The sequence below is a fragment of the Micromys minutus genome, assembly GCF_963924665.1.
Source record: "Micromys minutus genome assembly, chromosome: 21".
Taxonomy (NCBI): domain Eukaryota; kingdom Metazoa; phylum Chordata; class Mammalia; order Rodentia; family Muridae; genus Micromys; species Micromys minutus.
Genome location: NC_137956.1, coordinates 49,909,684 through 49,931,176, shown reverse-complemented (window position 1 = coordinate 49,931,176; position 21,493 = coordinate 49,909,684). Strand labels below are relative to the sequence as shown.

The following is a 21,493-nucleotide window of genomic DNA, read 5'->3' as shown; positions in this document are numbered from 1 at the left end:
CTGAGGGCCCAGTGTTATAAGTCTTGTTTTTTGATGGATGGGATATTTCTACATCAGGAAAATTCACCTTTACCCTTGAGATGAACTGCGGGTGGAATCTTTGAATGGTTTCGTTTCCCTGATTTGAGCGTCTTCTCTGCACTTACACATTCTCCCTTCTTAATAGACTATTGTGTTTCCTCATTCTGAGATTTAGATCAGACCCCCAACCTCTCCTCACCTTTTCTTCCTTCTATTCTTCCCTCCCATCCCCCATCTTGGCTTCCTATTGTGTTTACTTCTCCAAGGTGTATTTCCAGTGGGACACACGCAGCCGCTCCTCGTGCGTTAGTCCTGGCTGTCCCGACACTCACTCTAGTCTCCTCTGTCCTGTCCCTTAGTTCCTGTGTCATCCATGAGTGTCAGCTGTTTCCTCAGGGTTTTCTTTCTCCATGAAGAGACCCGTCCTAGAGTCTGACAAGTTCCAGTGTGGACAGGCGGCCGTCAGAGCAGGTCACAAGGAGCACCTTCACCTTCCCTGGGTTCAGGGTTTTTGTCTTGCCTTATTTCTGCCTGGTGACGAAGTGGGCACAGAGAAGAGGAGCAGGTGCTGGCAGGATGGCTCAGCAGCTGACGGTACTTGCTGTTGAGTATCAGGACCACATGGAAGAAGAAAAGTTGTCCTGTGTGTGTGAGTGTAAACATTGTGACAAGAACAGCAGCTATCTGACAGGATGAGGGGCACAGCTCCAGAACTCGGGTTGTAGTGGCTGTAGGGATGTTAGCGGTGGTGGGCACCCACATATCCACTGTGGCTGCAGCTTACACAGCAGGTGGAAAAGGAAAGGCTAAAGAAAGCCTGTGGTATAAACTCAGGAGGGAAACGGAACATGATTCATGAACTCAGGATGAGTCTTACTTAGGGTTTTATTGCTGTGAAGTACACCATGACCAAGGCAATTCTTATAAAGGCAGTCATTTAGTTGGGGCTGGCTTACAGGTTCAGTGCATTATCATCATGGCAGGAAGCATGGCAGCATCCAGGCAGACATGGTGCTGGAAGAGCCAAGAGTTCTGAATCTTGATCTGAAGGCAGCCACAAGGAGACTGTCTTCTACAGGCAGCGAGGAGGAAGTGCTGTTCTGCATTGGGCAGAGCTTGAGCATAGGATCTCAAAGCCCAGCCCACAGTGACGCACGTCCTCCAACAAGGCCACACCTCCCAATAGCACCACTTCCCTTGGGTCAAGCGTATTCAAACCACCACGGGGGCAAGCAGAGCATTCATGAGCTCAGGAGGGACACAGTGCAGTTGGACCCGGGGGAGGGGAGAAGAGGCTGAGGTTGGCTATGACAGTGATGATTGTGAAGACAGAATGAGCGTGTGTGCACTTGGCGTGGAAGACTGCATGTGTCCCGCACCTGTTCTAACGGAGGTCACCACTCAGGAGCTTCTGTGTGTCTGTCCTCAACCACGCCGGCAGTTTTTCGACCTGTCTAAAATGTTAGCACTCTGCCTCTTTCATTCCAATTACTTGACTGAATGTCCCTTAAAAATAAGCCAGGGGCTTTAGAAGGAGAAGCAGCAAGGATTCCATATCCAGACTGCAGATTGAGTCCAGGTCTGCACTGAGCCCAATGACGTTCCCTATGGAAAAACCTGTGGGTCACTCTTGATGCCCCTGTGCTGTGCAGCCGTCATTCCAGCCCAGAGCTGGTAGGAACGTGGGTGTTTGGTGTGTGTGTGAGCATGTGTGCATGTGCGTATGATTTTAATTTTTTCAATACCTATTTTTAATGATGGTTCTTAAACGCTTTAACCTCCCTTGTAGGCCACCACCCACCAGAGGTAGTGGGAAAGAAAGGACATGGGGGTGGGAAGTGGACCTGTTTAGAAAGGTTCTTTGGAGCAACTCCCATCTGTGTTGTCTGGAAATCCGCAGTTCAGTTCACAGGCGGCAGCAGCTCGATCCACTCGCAAACACCAGCAGCCTGGTTTGGTAGAGTTGTGACAGCAGACAGGAACCAGCAGCAGTGGCACTACCTAGAGACAGCCTTGGCCCAAGTCAGCAGGAGGGACCAGGGCCAACAGGAAGGCCAGGGAACGTTCTTGGCTGTGCCTCTCTCAGGGAAGCAAGGATCAGCGAAGATGTGAGACCCACAAGCATCGCACAGCGAGCTCCATAGCAAGCCCAGCCCATCCCCCGTCACTGTCCGTCCATAGCAAGCCCATCCCCCGTCACTGTCCGTCCATAGCAAGCCCATCCCCCGTCACTGTCCGTCCATAGCAAGCCCATCCCCCGTCACTGTCCGTCCATAGCAAGCCCATCCCCCGTCACTGTCCGTCCATAGCAAGCCCATCCCCCGTCACTGTCTGTCGAGTTTGACGTATACCCTCCAAATATCACACGTCCTCCACGCGTCTTCCTCAGCAGTGAATCTGTCTCAACTGCCATCACTCTGCCAATCATCCTTAGTCTGAAGAAGCAGCAAGAAACTGCAACACACCACCGCAAGGGTTTTTTTTTTTTTTTGGCACATTTCTCTCAACGGAGTTCTGACAAATGCTCCTCAGCTACGCAGTGTAAGGAGAACCAGTACATGTGTCGCCAGCGAAGAGTTCTTCATCACGTGTTCTTTCATGTCCTTGCTTCTCCTCTGTTTCCTTCAGCTAAACATTTCTTCACGAGTCTGCCTTAGTCTTTCACCTGAGCCTGATTCAGGAAAACACTCCTCACAGGTTTGCCCAGCAAAACACCATCAACACAACTGACTTTCCGGAGAATCCTGAGGTTTCCATGGTGTGTGTGTGTGTGTGTGTGTGTGTGTGTGCGCGTGCTTTTCCTGTTTGCATATGAACCTGCCCTGGTTTCATTCCTCTGATGAGTGTCACTGGCCATTGGTCAGTGTTGTCAGGAGAATTGAGGGTTTTCATTCGTGCCTGTCATCAGGTGTGGCGCTTATGTTTTGTTTATTAAGCCCCACAGACCTCTGTCAGTTCACGGTAACTTAACCGTTTCTGTGACGACATGTTTGCTCCTGCTGACACTCGAATCTGCATGTTCCTCTCGCCTCTATCTGGTCCATCAACTTCCAGCCACACTTCCTGTCAATAGTTGAGTACTTCCTGCCACACTTTTTGTCTGTAGTTGAGTACTTCCTGCCACACTTCCTGTCTGTAACTGAGCACTTCCTACCACACTTCCTGCCAGTTTATACTTGAGTACTTTTTTTCATTTGGGCTGGATTTGAACTCAGCTCAGAATTTGAACAAATCACTCACCATTTGAAAAAATTTATCTTTTTTGAAAAAAATTTAATGCTTGTAATTAGAATATAATCATATAATTTCTTCTGTTTCCTCCTCCTCCTAGTCCCTCTCATGTCCCCTCCCTTCAATCCCTCTCATAGCTGTCCTATAAGATATAGGTGTAGGAATTAGGATTCTATTTGCCCAGGAATTAAGGTCAACAACAAACAGTATTAAAAAATAAAAAAAGCTTTTGTCAACGCACTGATGGCTGCAGGCCATGAGCTGACCTTTCCGACGTGTCTTCCACAGGACTTCGTCTCTACAGTCATCCGTTTACTTGACAGTCCGTCCACTCCCATCAGAGCCAAAGCCTTCCTGGTGCTGCTTTACATCTTGATTCATAACCGGGACATGCTGCTGCTGAGCTGCCAAGCGAGGTACGGTGTCCCCGAGAGCGTCTGCCACGGGCCTGTTTGATTGGCGGTTTGTATGTGTGATTGTCATATAGACTACTTATTGGCCTTTGTGCATCTCCTACTGAAGCCCTTTCTAAAGGTTATCAAGATTTAATCTATCTCCCTGGGTGTTGAACGTATCCCAGGACCCCGAGCACCAGCAGGTGAAGTGCCTGTCCAGGGCTGGATCCCTCTAAGGCAGAGCTCTCAAGATGGTAGGCTTTGTTCCTTCAGAGGCAGGGGTCTGCCTGCAGGTTTCTAGGGTGAAAAGCTGAAGACCCAGTAGAACATCCTTGGGAGGTACAGACACCAGCAGTCAGGATTTCCAAAACAGTCTTAGGCTAGATGACTGTCTGCCTGTCTGTCACTTTAGGATGTTTGATTTTCTCATTTTTAGAAAGGAATTGGTTTTGTAGCCCAGGCTAGACTGAACCCTTGGTTCTCTTGCCTGGCCTCCCCAGGAGTTCTCTGTGTGAAACAGCACACGGGCTTCCCCCACCCATTCCTGTCACAAGTGCCGTCATGGGCCCCACGTAGTTCTCTTGATGCCCAGCTCACTCTCCTCAGCATTTCTTCAGCTCCTCGGCCTGCTCCACTGAGGCCCTGAAAGTCCTGAAGGTCTAGTCGGTTTCTTTTCAGTTCCTTTGGAGCCTGGAGCTCACTGTGTAGCCCAGGCTGGCCTAGAAGTTGTGGTCCTCATGCTTCAGCCTTCGAAGAGGTGGGATTACAGACCTGGGACCCCGAGGCCATGCTCAGCCAGGGCTCTGCTGGGAACATAAAGTGGAAAAGGCGCTGTATAGATGGGAAACTCTGAGCGATTCCCACCCGACAGTGTGGCCTGGCCTCCTTCCCAGCCTCATGGCTGCTCACCGGCCATCTCAGCCTCTCTCTCTCTCTCTCTCTCTCTCTCTCTCTCTCTCTCTCTCTCCCTCCCTCCATCCATCCATCCATTACCCCCTCCTTCCCTCCCTCCCTCCCTCTCTCCCTCTCTCTCCCTCTCTCTCTCTCTGGGCCTGGAAGTTCTGTCTTCTCTCTTGCCTAAGATACCGAGTCATGTCAAAGCCTGAATGGCACACAGAAACAGCCCCAGCACTGCAGGAAGGCAGCTGAGGCACTTCACTGTGCACACGGGTTCTGGAAAGGCTGGATGGAGCCAGGTGCTGTGAGGGCAGAGCTGTGCCGTGTCCTGGAGACTGGGCTCCCAGCTGCTGTCCTCTACAGAACATCTGGAGGCTCCTGATCTCAAGAACTGAGTGGACAGATTCAGAGGAACAACACCCAAGGTTGACTTCTGGACTGCACGGGCAAGGAAGCATGCACATAAATGCACACACAGGTGTCATACAGACATGTGTGCACACACAGGAATCATACAGACATGTATGCACACAGGCATCATACAGACATGTGTACACACACACAGGCATCATACAGACGTGTGCACACATATAGGGCTCCTTCCACTGCCCTTGTTACCTGTGGTTGATGACTTTGGACTCATGCCCCTTCCTCTGTCTGTCGTGGTTGACCAGCACTCCTGCTTACACAGTGTGTCCATTTCTCTGCTGTTTAAAGATGCTTTCTTCCCATTGAGATTCGAAGTTTTATATACTCTCTGGGGAGTATTTCTTGAACATGTAGATCTCCATTTTTTGAGAAAATCTGACTTTCACCATGACTTTTCTTCAGACTTGTACGAGCCCCTCGGCCTCTACTCCCCTTTGTCCTATTAATTCCAAATCTCCCTTTTGTTGTATCTAGTTTATGTTCCCTCTGGGCTTTAGGCTTTATAATTCCAAATGCTCTCTTCTCCAACCTCCTGGGTAACTCATCCTCTGCACTGTTGAGACTGTCTAGTGAGGATTTGCGTTTTTCATTTAAAACTTTAAATTCTTACCTTGAATTTAAGAACGTATTTTACTCCTTTTAGAAAATTTTATTTTTTCTTACATTTTTTGAGTGTTGGGACTATACATGCTCCTAACACACATGTGGGGGGTCAGAGGACAGTTTTTAGGAGCACATGCCCTCCTTCCACCTGTGAGTCCTGAGGATGGAACCCAGTCATCAAGTGTGGTAGCAGCCACTTTCGCTTGCTGGCCCCACAGTGTGGCAGCAGCCACCTTTACTTGCTGGCCCCACAGTGTGGCAGCAGCCACCTTTACTTGCTGGCCCCATTACAGAGGCATGCTTATGGTATCTGCTGCTGGCCAGCCCTTCCCAGCATGGGACTCAAGCGTGGTGCCGGCTGGTGCTCTGGTCTTCTAGGTCTGTGGTGGGTGGTAGTTGATGCTATTCTGGAGGTTTTAGCCCTTCTTTACTCTGCAGTAGCAGGTCCAGGGTACAGAGAAAGTGTTGCTGGTCACTGGACCTCTGACACTTCCCTTGTGTAGGGATTGGGCATTACCCCTGGGACTGGTAAATAGCTCCCAGTCAGAGCCTGGGTCTGCTGGGCTGGGGAACTTGTAGAAAATGGATGTCAGCCCATGACTCATGGCTTCGTCCTGCCCAGGAGAACTGGCCCACAGTTGTCAGCTCTGTCTTTGCAGAGGGAAGAGGTGCTGCCCACACCTCCCAGCTGGGGACCTACAGTGGATTCTCCAGTAAAAGGCCAACACCCGTGGCCCAAACTCTGGAGGAGGAGGGAGAGGCTGTGTGTGGCTTCCCTCTGATCTGTCAGACGTCTTTGTACATAGGGCTCAGAAAGGCATGCTTCTTGGGGACTTGTTGGGACTATTCTGGGGTGGAGGCTTTGGAAGCACTCAGGTAAGAGCGGAGGGAGACAATGAAGGAGACGCACGGCCACATTGTTCCTCCGTTTGTCCGTTTGTCTGTTTGTCCACTGTCTGCCATTCTCTAGGCAGCTCACCTCCTCCAGTTCGCCCTTCAGAGGCTAATTAGGCTCATTTTAGTTTTAAATGTGTTTTACTGTTTTGTCCAGTGGTAGGGAACTCAGGAGAAGGGGGCTCTCCATCTCAACAGAAGAGGGAGTACAAATCTGTGAATGCTACCGTGGAGGTGAGGAAGGGCTGGGAACGGCCTGGCAGTAAACCCCGCCATCACTGTGGTTGTGGCATTTTTGTCTGATGTTCAGTATCAGCCACTGTGAATGGCTGAGGGTCCACACCCCAGGGTGTCCAGCCGTCATTCCTGCAGGCAGTGACGATGTGAGGAATCCTGTAGGGACTATGTGACGGGCCTTGGGGGTGTTCATTAGGTATAGATGAGGGTAGGAGGGAAGGTCTGGTTCTGTTTTATATTCATTGGGAACATAATTTGGTAAAAGAAGAATTCACAATGGCAGAACACAGGCATTTTCATGTTTCTGTATAGCGCCCATCAAAAATAGGAACCAATGAATGACACCAAATTAGTGTCCGAGGCCCAAGGGACTGAGGGGTTACTTGTCCTGACTCAGTCTTTACACTAAGCATGATGGGTCTGACACTCAGTCCCCAGGTGTGGCAGGTGGAGCCCATGAGGGGTGGACTTGAAGTCCCGTCCTTCCCCTGGTTCTGGTTCAGCTTTTATCTGCCTGTGGCGGGAGCAACAGCGCTGGCTGCTTCTGCCGCTCTGGACCCTGCCGAGCCTTCTTTGCTGTTGGGACTCAGTCTCTCTAAAACCAGTGCTGGGAAGGGAGGAGGAGTCGAGCTGTGAGTGTCTCATTCCTGTAACTAAAAACAAAGCAAAACAAACAGGAACTCAGCGGCGAGCATTTGAGGGGGCTCAGCAGGTAAAGGCCATGGCCACCGAGCCTGATGGCCTGCGGCCCAGCCCCTCCCCCACAAACAAACAAACAAAATTAATAAGTAAACATTATAAGAGACTGAGAGGATTACAGGGTCTTTAAGGTGGTAAAAGTTGATTTCTTCCCTAGACTTGGGAATTTGACTTGATGTCATAAGCTGCTCTCTGAGAGTGTAGAGGCTCCTCTTTCCTTCTGCCCTGAGGCCCAGGCTAAGTTGTGGTGTCTGCAGAGACCAAGCTGAATAGGAAAACGCACTCACCAGCCCATTCAGTCCTGTGCTGATGGTCTAGGCAGCATCACCGGGTTACCTGTCAGCCACTGATGGACGTGTCTGGCCCTCAGCCTGTGATAACCTTTATGGTATTTTGTGGATATTTTTCTGCTTCCTGTCATCACCGCCACCTGCCATCCGCCACCATGACTGTCTATTCTTCAGCACGTTCTGGTGATGTCAGCTCTCCCATCCATCTGCCACGAGAGCTGGCTGTGGCACTGAGCCATCAGCATCCGCTAGAAAGGACATGACAGCCCCCAAATGTCCACCCATTCCTCCAAATGGCTGTGTGCTCAGACTGTGTGAGCAATGGTGAGATGGATCGTCTCTGGGGAGGACTGCTCCTCCCTCCTCCCGAAGAGAGATGGTCCTACAGGTCCACAGCGTGAGAGCCCTGGGGGGCAAGAGGGAAATCAGGCTTCTCCCCTCCACCCCATGGCATCTCTGTTAATATGGAAATCAGTGAAATAAAAGAAAGAACTTCTTTGATCTTAAAGGAAGATTTTCTTAAAGAAATATTTACTCTGGATAATTGGTTAGCTGTGTGGGAAAATTTTATTTTCTCTGCTTCTACAGAACCTAATTCCAGGTGGATTAAAGAATTATATACCCCAAAGAAACCAACATCATCTGGAAGGAGATATGTTTAAATCTGGGGGAGAAGAGAAAGCACAGAAGCAAATACTTACTTTTTTTCTGTATAATCTGGAAACTTCTGTCCCTTAAAAACCACAGGAAAGCACCGAACACTCTTGCAGAGGACCTGGGTTCAGTTCCTGGCACCCACACTGCGGCTTACAACCACATGTAACTCCAGCTTCAGGGGTTGTGCTGCCCTCTTCAGGCCTCTGTGAGTGCTGCGGGCATGCAGTGCACGTATGTGAAGGCACAGCACCTAGATACAGAAATAAAATAAACAGAAGTTATAGGTAAAGCTTCCGTGATCACGAGACATCCATGATTTCCTGTCATACATAATAATCTCTCTGCTTTAGAGATATTTCTAATGACAGGGACAGATAGTCTGCATAATTCATAATTAAAGAAGTGTCCGGGGAGATAGCGCGGTGTGAGGTGATTGTATGCAAGTCTGGAGAGCTGAGCTCAACCCTGGAGCCCTTGCAAATGTGCACGGTTAGAAAGCCTTCTAAAGGTTGTCCCTGCTTCCATGCATGTCCTGTGACACACGCCTACATACGATCACCCTGAAAATTCAAACAACAGTTAAAGATGACAGTAACTGATAAAATCCTCGTGGCCATCTTACATCTGAAATGAAGATGAGGGGGAGGGGCATTTGTTGCCCCTCTGAGGCCACCTTTGCATGGGCAATTTTGGGATGTGTCTCAGGAACCCGGTTGGGTATTTCCAGTATGTGGCTGAACCTGCATGAGTGTGTGCTTCTCTAGTGACCCTAAGTAGCTCACAGAGCAAACACCCCAAAGCGCTATCACCAAAGTGCTCACACTAACTCTCCCTTCATTGAGCCCCTGAGAAGCCTCCATGGAAACATTTTTTCTAGAACTTTCCTTTCCTTTTTAGATTACATTAACCAGTTTTCTGTTACCGTGATAAAAGACCGTGTGCAGAAACAGTGAAGGCACAGGTTGTGCGGCGAGGCTTTGAACTCTCAAAGTTGCCTCCAGTGATAGACTTTCCTCCAGCCACACCTCACATTCTAGGCTTTCTATAATTTCCCTAAACAGCGCCACCCAGTGTTGGCAAAGAATCCAAGTATTTGAGCCTGTGAGGGACATTTCTCAGTTAAACCATTGCATATGTGTATGTGTGTGTGATGTGAGTGCATGGATGTATATTTGCATTTGAGCACATGTGCAGATTCGGGTGTATATGCATGTGTGTGTACTTATGTACACACATGTTTGTGTGTACAGTGTATGTGTGTGTGTGTGTGTGTGTGTGTGTGTGTGTGTCCAAGGCTGAGGTTGGAAATGATTTCAGTCTCTTGTCTGCTTTATTCTTTGAGCCAGTTTGTCTCAATCAAAACCAGAGCTTGTTGGACAGTCTTTGCGCCTAGCTTGCTTTGTGGATCCCTTCTTGGCTTTCCGAGGCTGGAATTACTGGTGGGTCACTGCACCCACTTGGCCTCTCTGTGGGGTCTGCATTCTGATCTTCTCGCTTCCTCAAGTGCTTTGCCTGCTGAGCTGTCTCCTCAGTTGTTTCTTCTGGTGCCTCTTCTCAATAATCTTAGGCCCCGAGTGAGCCCTCCCATCCACTGAACTCCTGTCTGGTGCTCCCCCAAGTGGGCCCTCTCATCCACTGAACCCCTGTCTGGTGCTCCCCCGAGTGGGCCCTCCCATCCACTGAACCCCTGTCTGGTGCTCCCCCGAGTGAGCCCTCCCATCCACTGAACCCCTGTCTGGTGCTCCCTGGCAGCATGCTCTGCACTTTTAGCCATGCTCAGTTGAAAGGAAGGATGCAGCCAGCTCTGACTTGCTGTTGTGCTCACTGGACGATGTTCCCCAGCATCGAATTTGATTAGATCAGTAGTGCGTTGGGTCTGCCCATTCAACACACAGGCTCTGTTTTTCTCCGCCAGCCAACTGCCATAGTCCTTAATCAGGGCTAGGATTAACAGTGCATGGGGAGATGGACCTCCTCCACACATGGTGGATGTTCTGGCCTTAGCCACGATCATTTCTACCCCATAAATGATGGCTCACTACTGTGTGCCCAGACTACTAGATAACAGCAGGCAACTTGGGCCGCTGAAGGCATTGGCCCCACCAATGAGAGCCTGGCTTTACTCTAAAAGTGCAAAGCTGCATGCTGTGACTCACTGTGCTGGCACGGTCCTGGGCCCTGTTCATAACTAGTCACACTCCAGCAAAAGGCTCCAAGGAACATTCTAGATTCCTGTTTTTCCTTTCTGCTCATTTGAATTCTTATGTTTCAGGCCAGTTAGTCAGGGGATGGGTTTTGAGAGTTGCTAAGCAAGTCTCTTTCTCCCAGTTACAGATTTAGGAAGTAAAGAACCGACCAGAGTAAGTCCATAGATAGGATGGGGTTGCTGGGATTTGAATTTGGGTCCAAAGTCCATTTATCACCTGTCCTCTGGAGCTGAGTCAAAGGTTTGATCAGAAATGAAGGTGTTGGATTGGAGGAAGAGTTCACCTAGGTTCCTGGCAGGGATGGAGGAGAGAGGAAAGACACATCGGTAAATATTTAAGGGAATTATTCCTGAACAGTGAGAAGCAAGGGCTCCATGCAGGGCGTGTGCAGCGCACGCAATGGGCTCCACGTGAAAGGAGCCGAGGGAACCGAGGGAAGCGTTGTGGTTTGTGTGGTGGTGACGTCAGCTCCAGACAGATTCTCAGCAACCTGGGCTTAGCCGTTGATCCTGCTGACGGGACCCACAAGCTCATTATAAAGGAAATACTGGCATATTGTTAATGTGAAGTGAAGGACTTCTGTTAGAACAAAGTTTAAAAACAAACAAAAAATCCAAGTCAAGCCATAGGGCACTTGTCACATGGATAAGACCTTTGAGCGAGTGACCCAAAGGATCAGAGAATCCAGGAGAAATAGAAGCAAGACTCAGCAGGCCCTTCATAATGTGTCTCTTCACACACATGCCCCTTCACACATGTGTGCCTTCACACACATGTCTACTCTAGATGGTCAGTCAACACATTAGAAGATGCTGAGCTTCATGGGTGGTCAGGACGGCATATAGCACGCTTCTCTCTCTCTCTCTCTCTCTCTCTCTCTCTCTCTCACACACACACACACACACACACACACACACACACACACGGATGTATGTGCACATGGTGGATCTGTGTCTATACTTTAATATTAATGACCAACAGAAGGCCTGGTACCGAGGGTTCTCCCCTGATCCTGGGGGGCTGAGAGCAAATGTGTGCAAATGTCTTTATTGGCCACTGTCTGTCACTTTCCTTTGACCAAAGGCTAATGAAACTGGGGTGCTGTTTGTAACATGGGGAGAGACTTGGTTCAGCCATCTTTCCTGCTGCATGGATGGCCGTGCTGGAAAGTGAGGCCGGCCGAAGGGCTGGTCAGCACCGCTGGCACTGCGCCTCTGCAAACATTCGACTTGGTACTTTAGGGCGGACTGTGCGTGGTCTTATCACGAGCAGTGATCTTTGCCTCGTGCTCCTGGCAGGCTGGTGATGTACATCGAGAGAGACAGCAGAAAGGCCTCCCCAGGCAAGGAGCTGCAGAGTGGGAACGAATACCTGGCCAGGTGCCTGGATCTCCTCATCCAGCACTTGGCTCAGGAGCCACCACGGATCCTCGGTAAGTGACAGCCGTTCACCCTTCTGGGGCCACTTGTTCATCTTGTTTCTTTGTTCTATTTTAAAAATTAATTTTTGGAAATTTTGCATGTGTTTTGAATATGTTCATTCCTCTGGACTCTTCCTTTTCCCATCCAACTCTGATTATTATTATTTCTCTTCTTCCTCCTCCTCTTCCTTCTTGCCTTTTGGTCCCCGTCCAGTCCAGTTGGCGTTGCCCTAGTCTTGCACTGGGGACCGCTCTGAGGTGTGATCGGTCTTCCAGGGGCGGAACATTAAATCAAAACAGAAGAAGACAAAACTAGCTGATCCCCCCTCTCTAGAGAAGGAGAAACTAGCTGAGCTGATCCCCCCACCCCGCTGAGCCGCGCCGGCCTCATACACCAGTCCTGCCATGGTCTGGTGTGTGCTGTCCTAAGTCTCCAGTCTGCAGGGAGCATGGAGACACTTTGCTTCAATCTGTGGCTTTAAGACTCACATTTGTCTTGATTTCTTTATAATTGTTTTGTGTCAGTCACAGGACTGAGATGTGTTACACTGGGGGTTACCTGAGGTAGATAGTGATTAAAAAATAGGCAACCAGAGTGAAGTTCAGCTGGCACTTGTGTCCCATGCGCGAAGCCTTGGGTCCCATCCCCAGCGCCTCATCATCCAGTGTGGCGATGTCTTCCTGCATCCCAGCATCCGTGAGGTAAAGGCAGGAGGATCAAAAGCTCAAAGTTACCCTCAGCTACATAGTGAGCTACAAACCCTACCCCACCCCAGCCCCAGGTCTCAAAATGGAGAAACAAAACAAACAACCCCCCCAAACAAGAACCATACCCAACAACAATAATTAATATTGGGTTTATATGGTCATTTTGAGTTAATTTTCTTAAAACCTTTCTTCTTCTACATATGCACTTGATCCTAGTTAAAAGGCTGAGAAGTGATCTTCCCATATTTTGAAGTCACAGCCATACACATATTTGTTACTTGTTTACGGGTTGGTTTTGTTATTGCTGTTTGAGATGGCTGCCTGCTGCTGCCTCTTCAGTCTTGGGATTAAAGGTGTGGACCATCATGCCCACTTTTGTTTTTTATTGATGTTTGCTTTTTGTTTCCTTTGTTGAGACAAAGTTTGGATTGGAATTGAACCCACTGTGTAGCACAGGCTGGCTTTGAACTCCCTCAGCCCCCCAGTACTAAGAATTCAGACATATAGCACCACATCCAGAAATACATTATATACAGGCTTACATTTCTAATCTAAAATGTTTAAATCTGATGTCATGGGTTTTGGTGGTTCACCATCTGAGAATCTAGGTGGTTTGAAGAAGCACCTTTAATGTAAGAGCCTGTATCGGTGTCTATAGAGCACGCTGCCTGCAAGGAAGGCAGTGCCTTGCTCTGTTACTTTTGGAAGTTAAAGTGATTCGAGGAGGGATGGGGTTCTTGGGTTCTATCCCTGGCTTTCCCAGCAGACGTGGCTCTGAGCTGAAGTGTTCAGCTCAGCGAGCTAGAGTCTAGCGGTCAAGGTGGAGATGCAGACCTGCAGCTGTGGAGTAAGGCAATGTGGCCGTAACTGCCAGCAGCTCTTTCTTACCAGTAAATCAGGGACTTTCTCACCTAATGACTGAAAACCGACCACCTTACAATTCATCCAGAAAAATGCTGAAAATTGGGGCTGGAGAGATGGCTCAGCAGTTAGGAGCACTGGCTGCTCTTCCAGGATACGTGGGTTCAATTCCCAGCAACTACATGGTGGCTCACAACCATCTGTTCTCCAGTTCCAGGGGATTGATGCCCTCTTCTGGGCACTTGCACTTACACACACACACACACACACACACACACACACACACACACTGCACACACACATAACACATAAATAATAAATCCTAAAAGTTCTGAACATTGTTTTTATTTTTTTCTCAAATTTTGTTTTATAATCTCTTGTATTTTAAAATCAGCTTTCTAAATCAATAAGCAATGATGGTCAATTTGAATAACAAGTAAATTTCTCAGACCAACCACTACTGTTCCACTTTATGTCATGTGTAGGCTAGGAGTCAGTTGACAGTGGCTAAGTCAATTGTCACACTCTGTCCCTAGAGGCCACAGTGTCCTATATTACCAGCATGTGTGCGTGTTGGGGGAGGGTGGGGGATATGGCTCAGTTGGTAGAGCTCCTGCCCAGGATGCTCAAAGCCCTGAGTTTGATTCCCAGCTCTGCATAGAACCAGACATGGTGACACGCACCACCAACGCCAGCACTTGCCGTAGATCCAGCACCTGGGCAGTGGAAGCAGGGCAATTGTCTTGAGCTCTGTATGGACTTGGGGTCTAGCCTGAGCTACATGAGTTCCTCTCTCTCACACACACAAAAGTGAATGAAAAGGCTTGGTGGCTACCCAGTCCTGTAGATTAAAGGTTGTGATGGACCCATGGCTGGAGGCTCCTCCTGCCCCTCTGTGGTCTCTTACCACCACACCTCCCCTGATGTGCTTCCCAGGTGACATTCTCAACGCCCTGGCAAATGTATCCGGCCGGAAGCACCCGTCCACGGTCCAAGGGAAGCAGCTGAAGATGTGTCTCCCCATGATGCCTGTGGTGCTCCACCTGGTCATGTCTCAGGTAACACATGTGACCGGTCCCCATGCTTGTCCCCTAGAGCAGGGCCACCTCCACTTCCACCAGACCCTTCCGTCTGTCGGTCTTGGACTAAGTTTATTGTTGGCTTCGGAGATGTAATCTGTGGAAAATCTTGTCCCTCAGGTATTTCGCCCTCAAGTTGTAACAGAAGAGTTTCTCTTCAGCTACGGAACTATTCTTGTGAGTAGCAGGAGCCATGTCTGGCTAACACTGCAGCCATTGCTGCTGGCTGTGGTGTGGGTGTGAGAAGGGAGGACTTAAAAGGCCCGGTGGCATTTGTTTGTAGGGAAGTGGGTGACCTTTTTATATTTTTATCTGTTCTCTGTAATAAAATTTGACATTTGGGAAAAATACATTCTCTCCTGATAATGTATCTTGTTCAGAGGCAGCCCCTAATAGGGTAGAAACTGCACGTAAACACTCAGTAGATACTGGGTTAAGCATTTGAACAGACATGGTGTGAGTGGGGGGCCGAGAGTGCCGTGTTACCCTCTCGCTGCCAGCCACACGCACGTCTCTCTAGGATGACACTTTACTGAGTTAGACTCAGTCGAGCTCTGTTTCTTTCGCTTTTTTTTTTATTATTATTATTTTGACAATTCGGGAAGACGGGAAAACCAGCTGCCCTGTTATTTTCATCCAGGGTCTGCACACACCAATCTTCCTGATGACGCTGTGGCCCAGGAAGTGACAGTATGTATTGCAGGCATACTGAGGCAGGACACACTAAGTGCTGTCACTTGCCACCTGGAGCCTGACCTGGTCATCTACACTGGGCCCAGGAGGCTGGAGGGAGTCACAGAGGCACAGACAAGGCACAGTTGGCATTTCAGCAGTGTTGCTGTTTCAGGGGACAGAGGGCTGGGGCTCAGGAGGGAGGTAGTTTTCTAGAAGGTTCTTCCTAGAGGAGAAGGTGATGTTTCTAGGGCACACACTGGAGAGAGGTGTCTGAGGTCAGAGCATTGGGGTTCAGTTTCAACTTTGTCCTCATGGTATGAATCCTGAAGTCTAGGAAGTTTGTTCAGTGGGCTGTGTGTTCTCCTGCGCCTCTAATCACCACCCCGGTCACCTGCTGTCACTGGTAACTCCCTTTCTCTGTCTCCTACCAAGAGCACAGGCTATAAGGGCACCACATACATGACAGGGTCTAGAACAGCCTTGGCTCCTGAAGCCTGCTGTGGAGTGCTTCACACAGTGTTGCCTGATGTGAGGTGCGGCCTGTGTTTCTGTGTGTTCTCTCCCTCCACCCCAGTTCCATTCCCCTCCCTCCAGCTGAGCAAGCGAGGAAGCAGCGGTGGGCACAGCCCCTCGGTGGTCTCTGCTTTAGATTCCTTCCCTCAGTGACGACTGCGACCTGTAAGCTAAGAAAAGCCCTGTCCTTCACAAGTTGTTGTTGGTCATGGTGCTTGTCACAGCGACAGAAAGGACACCGTTGCTGTGGGGTTACCGGTACCCACTGCCACTGCTGTGCCCAGCTTTGGGGTGGCTGCTGGGCATTGAACTTGGGAACTTGTGCCTGTTCAGCTGAGCTGTCTCGCTAACTCAGCTTTGTGAAGGAAAGCTTTACTCGGTCCACCGGGAGCTCAACATTCTCTTCAGCATTCTTTCAGTGTGTCCAAGAAGTCTCCACCACACCGGGCTTGCTTTCCTGAGCATTTCCAGGCTAAATATTGTCTCGTTTGTTTGGCCGGTATATGTATAGTTTGATATAATGTTAGTAAAAAGGAAGCTGAAGAGATTGCTTGGTGAGCATTGCTTCTCTAGAGGACCTGGGGTTCAAGGTTCTGGCACCCATGTGGCAACTCACAGCCATGACCCACCCCCCCCCCCCCGCCAGCCTCCGAATCTGATGCTCTCTTCTCGCTGCTGTGGGCCTCGGGTAGGCATGTGGCACATAGAAATAAAACTTAAAAGCTTAAAGATTTAGTTAAAATGTTCAGAGATACGTGTGTAGAAATATTTTAAAAACATCTGGAGAGGTGGACTTTGAGCTGTGGTTTCTGTGCTGTGCTGGGCAGCTCATGTGAGGAATTGAGCATCCCAGAGCTGTGCACTCCACTAGTAGATGGAGAGGTCCCTTCTTCACGGCACAGTGCCACAGCCTGATGTGTGATTCATAAGGTGTGTCACCTTTTTATTCATGGAGTCTTTTTTTTCTTTTCTCCTTTGGGGACAGAGTTGCTATGTAGCCCAGGTTAGCCTTGAACTCACTAAACAATCTGGCAGGCCTTGGACTCACACTGATCCTCCTGCCTCAGCCTCTTGATTGCTGGGGTTACAGGCATAGATCACCATATTTGGTTAACTCCTGCCACAGACTTCTGCTCTGGGCTAATAGCTTACATCTAGTTATTTATAGTTCTATGGTCCTCCAATTTTATTTGCTTTTATCATACTCTTCAATGGATTGACCTCAGGACAACACTGTTGCCAAGCTGCAACCCCAGCCCTGCTGTTTGCTGTGTACAAACTGTTGTTGCTGACTGTTTGTGAGCTGAAGGCACGGATGGTAGTATTTGATGTGCACAAAGAACACGCATGCTCCGCCTGTCCCAGTGTGACAGGGATCATCTCCCCGCGCTCACAGTCCGGGAACAGCTGTCCTGCTCAGATCTTCCAGCCAGGGACTGGAGGGGAGGTATCAGGGGGCTCATGCCGGCTGCTCAGTCTTTCCTCTCACACGGTGCTGTAGTGTATGCACCCTGTGAGTAGGGGGCTTGGAGTTGCTAAACAGTGCTAACTCCAAAGTCAGGTACTAGATCGTGTTGAGACCTGCACCTCAGCCGTGACCTCTGCCTCGCCTTGACCTTGCCCCCGTGTACCTTAGGGATGATGAAGTTCACTGCATTACGCATCATTCTTGTTAGCCTCAGGTAGTGATGGCGCAGGTGGCATGACACAGGAAAGCATTACGTGTCAACTGGACTGTTCGCCTGTGTATCCTCTGAGACAAGGTCTTCACACTATAGGTCAGGCTGGCCTTGGACTCACCATGTATAAGTGGGTAGCCTACAACTCAGGGCCACCCCTCTGCCTCAGTCTCCAAGTGTTGGGATGACCGCATAAGCTATTGCTGGCTCATTTTTGTTCCCACTGAATTATTGCAACATTAAATCTCACTATGTGTTTCAAAGTCATTTTTTATTTGTTTATGTATTCTTTTAATTTATGTGTAGTAAAATTTTGAAGATTTACTTTAGGGACTTTGAGAAAGATGGATCAGCAGGTAAGAGCACTTGTTGCTCTTGCAGGAAACCTGGGTTTAGTTTCCAGCACCCTGTGGTGGCTTCTGTCTTAACTCCAGGGGATTCAGAGCCCTCTTATGGAGTCCTTGGGTACTGCAGGCACATGGTCCACAAAGGAGCAAAGCACACATAAAATACATCTTAAAAAGTTAAAATGTTTCTTTAAAATATATGTGTGGGGTTTGTGCACATGTGAGTGTAGTACCTGTGGCATCCAGAAGGAGGCATCGGAGGTCTTAGAGCTGGAGTTACAGTTGTGAGCCACCTGACTTGGATGCTAGAAACTGAACTCGTAACCAGTGAGCCACCTTCTTGTATATATGAATAGTATATTATATGTCTATACTACGTATAATATTTATATAAGCACATCTTAAACTGATTACAGTGTTTGTAATATATGTACTTAGTTTTTTCCCCACAAATTTAAGACTCAGAGGTGTGGATTCATATAAAACTACCTAAATTTTATTTCAGTTATCTTGACCCCCACCCCCATTTATTGACGCCTGTTCTTTTTCAGAGTCACATCAAGTCAATTGACTTGGGGGAAACAAACATAGATGGAGCCATAGGTGAGCAGCCTGGGCCTTTGACACCTGTGCATCATGAAGGGCCTGGGGAGGGGGACACCTGCGGTGACCACCTCTGCCATCCATGATCCGCCATCCGTGATCTCTTATTTGTGATCTGTGATCTGATCTATGATCTGCGATCCATGATCCTAGGCATCGTGGCGTCGGAGGAGTTTATCAAGGTCACCCTGTCGGTGTTCGAAGCGGTGATCCAGTACCCGGTTCTGCTGGCGGACTACCGCTCTACGGTCAGTTTCAGTTTCTAGGGAAACCCTCCGTCATTTACCCGATCACCCCGTGTACACGTGTCGGGCTGACAGGTGTGCATTCCGTGGGGAAACCATTAAAAAAAAGCAGGGAGAGCCCTGGACGGCTGCGGGGAGAGGTAAGTCTCTCCGACTATCCCCTTGCTTCCAGTAGCACGCACCTGTGGAGGAGGGTGTTTCCCCCGGCCTCTCTAGTTCTGGGATTTAGGCTGCATGCCCAAGTGGTTCTGTGACTTGTCACTCACCAGGTGTCCTGTTTGGCTCCTGCTGTGGTCATGCTGCCGCACAGCCACTGGTTGTGGCTTTGGTTGTTTTTCCTCTGCAGTAGGAAGACATCTTGTACGTGTCTTCTTTCCGCATCCACATTCTTGCTGTAGTTTCCTGGTCTCTGTAGGTGTGTTTATGTCATGCAGCTGCTGACCAAAGCATCACCTTTCTCTGTGGCGTTCACCACACAGTGCTCCTGGCTCAGTCGTCCTGCGTCCTCTCTGAAGCCTCTGTGTGCACTCTTTCTCCTCAGATGCCTCATGCTGGCCTCTGCTAGGAGCCCCATTTCCTTCATCTGAGACCCTGTCACACCGCGGCCTTCTATGTGCAGGAGACATTGGAAACCATAACCTCTAGGGACGAGCTTCCTGTGTTCTAGGAGTGAATGTGTGGCAGAGCTGGTGTAGCCCTGCTTGGAGAGTTGGATCCCTCCATCCGCACAGAGCCATGTACCAGGCTCACCAGATGCCTGTACCGGCCGGAGCCAGTGGTTCCCAAGGGTCCCGTCTTGGTTGGTTGGTGAATGCCTCTTGCCAGGGTCCGTCACATTCTACGCAGATTCCCATCAGAAACAAAAAGCTCTCGAAGCTCCCCATGTCTTTTTAGGCTTTAGCGTTAGGAGGCTTCATCACAGGGTGCAGGGCTAGAGTTGGTCCACATTTTCATGCACACCTAATAGGAAAGAGCCAGTCACAGACATGGTGCTGGGCCAGTGAGTCCCGGGTCTTTGATTGAGATGTTACTTATTGATCCTGTTGCTTAATGAACAATAACCTCATGGCTAATTTGTTCAGATCCAGTGTTTATAAATATCTGTATTGCATTTAAATAGAAATTTAATTAGTGTGTTTTCTAATCATGAAACACAAGTGTACTAATTATTGCCACGACAACCTCAATTATGATAGAAAAGGCATCGTCACAACGTTACCGCTTCATAAAAATGCTCTCTAATGCCGAGGCTCATGGGAAATCTTCTAATTATCTCTTCTTGGGCATGAGTGGAATGCATGAGGAAAAAGATGCGCACCCCTGGGAGCCTCTGATTGTCTTAGATTTCAGCACATACCATGTTCAAGGCTCCTGATCGATACCTGCTCACATGGAAGCAGCTGACTGCATTTAACGCTTGGTAAACTCGGAGCCAGCCCAGCTACTTCTTTGGGCTGTCCAGGCCATTTAGTTCCGGCTGGCTCCCCAAGGTCAGCTCCACCCAGTCAGGCATCTCTGAGTTACCTTGCACTGTGTGGGGAGACCTGGCCAAGGAGGGAGGTAGAGGCAACAGCAGATCTGCGCACAAGTTCACGCTAATTGCCAACTCAATACAATGTAGCATTACAGTGGAAGGGAGGCGTTTCCACCGAACAGCTAGATCAGGTTGCTCTGGGGCCTGTCTGTGGGACTTGTCTTCTTGGTGGTAACTGATGGGGGGTGGTGCATCAGTAGGTGGGAAAAGCATGGAGCTAACCCACTGTGGATGGCCCCCATTCCCTGGGTTTGTGTCCTAGACTGTATAAGAGAAGAGAAAGGGAGTGTGAGCTAGCCCAAAACAGCATTAGGTAGCAGAGGGAAACAGTCCCACTTGCCCCAGGAAAGAGTGTTTCTCTGACTCTCAGAGAAGGGAAAGCACTGTTCATTTGGAACCTGTCAATATGCAAAGCTGGGACAGCCGGGCCTCCTTAGAGGAGGGAAAGTGTTCCTACTTCTGGTAACTCCTGTCAACATTCCAGAAATTGGGGCCACATGGGGTGAAGCACCTTTCCTGGTCACGCAGACTGGACATTAGGCAAAGGTTAAGCTAACTAGTGGTTTTCTTCCCTTCTCTCTCCCTTCCTTTCTGGCCTCAGTAGCTTGAAACAATGTGGAGTTTCTTTCATCTGTGCTAAGGTCTTTTTGTGACTCAGCTCTTTAAAGAAAGGCCCAAGGATGAGGTTGTACTATGGATAGGACATCCTCAGGATACGGCAGTCCTGAGCGGTCTGCTGGTGTTACCTGATTGTGTAAGGACGTTTCTGGAGCTGAGTGCATGGGGAGTTACGTGTTAATCAGGATGGGAAGATGCTAGAGGCAGAGGATGCTCATGGCTCTGCTTCCCAGGTCCAGAGTTGAGCAGACATCCTCTCCCCGGGGAAGGATGTTCAAGAAAGGAAGCCTGAAGGGACCACCCTGAAGTCAGGCTCACTTGGCCAGGGCGACCTTGCTGAGAACCTGACTGTTGGGAGGAGGCGAGAGGAAGAATCAGAGAGAAGCGAGGGATGTGTCATCGTTCGCATTTTTCGGTGCTTGAGGCTGTTGTTTCTAGGATGCGATCTTAAGGGTGTGGAGTTATGTGCCCTGGGCCTCACTTCCTGACCGTGGATACAGCGTGACCAGCTGCCTCACCCTCCTGCCGCCATGCCTCCCCCACTGCACCCTCACATTGCTAGCCCAGATGACCTCTCACACCCCCTAAGTCACCTCTGGCTCCCCCCTCCCTCCTCTGCCGGTGACTGCCTGTGCACACATCAGGGCTGGT

General features: G+C 49.4%; 1 protein-coding gene across 1 annotated transcript in view; it reads left to right on the top strand.

Moving 5' to 3' along the window:
- ULK4 (unc-51 like kinase 4) overlaps nt 1-21,493 on the top strand; it is a gene marked incomplete at both ends in the record, with an annotated part of 259,342 nt that overhangs the window by 62,694 nt on the left and 175,155 nt on the right. The window contains 6 exons of the mRNA XM_080934211.1: nt 3,541-3,668; nt 11,859-11,992; nt 14,486-14,607; nt 14,749-14,805; nt 18,394-18,445; nt 18,599-18,693. Of these exons, the coding sequence (XP_080790337.1) occupies nt 3,541-3,668; nt 11,859-11,992; nt 14,486-14,607; nt 14,749-14,805; nt 18,394-18,445; nt 18,599-18,693 (588 nt within the window). The remainder of the gene's footprint in view (nt 1-3,540; nt 3,669-11,858; nt 11,993-14,485; nt 14,608-14,748; nt 14,806-18,393; nt 18,446-18,598; nt 18,694-21,493) is intronic.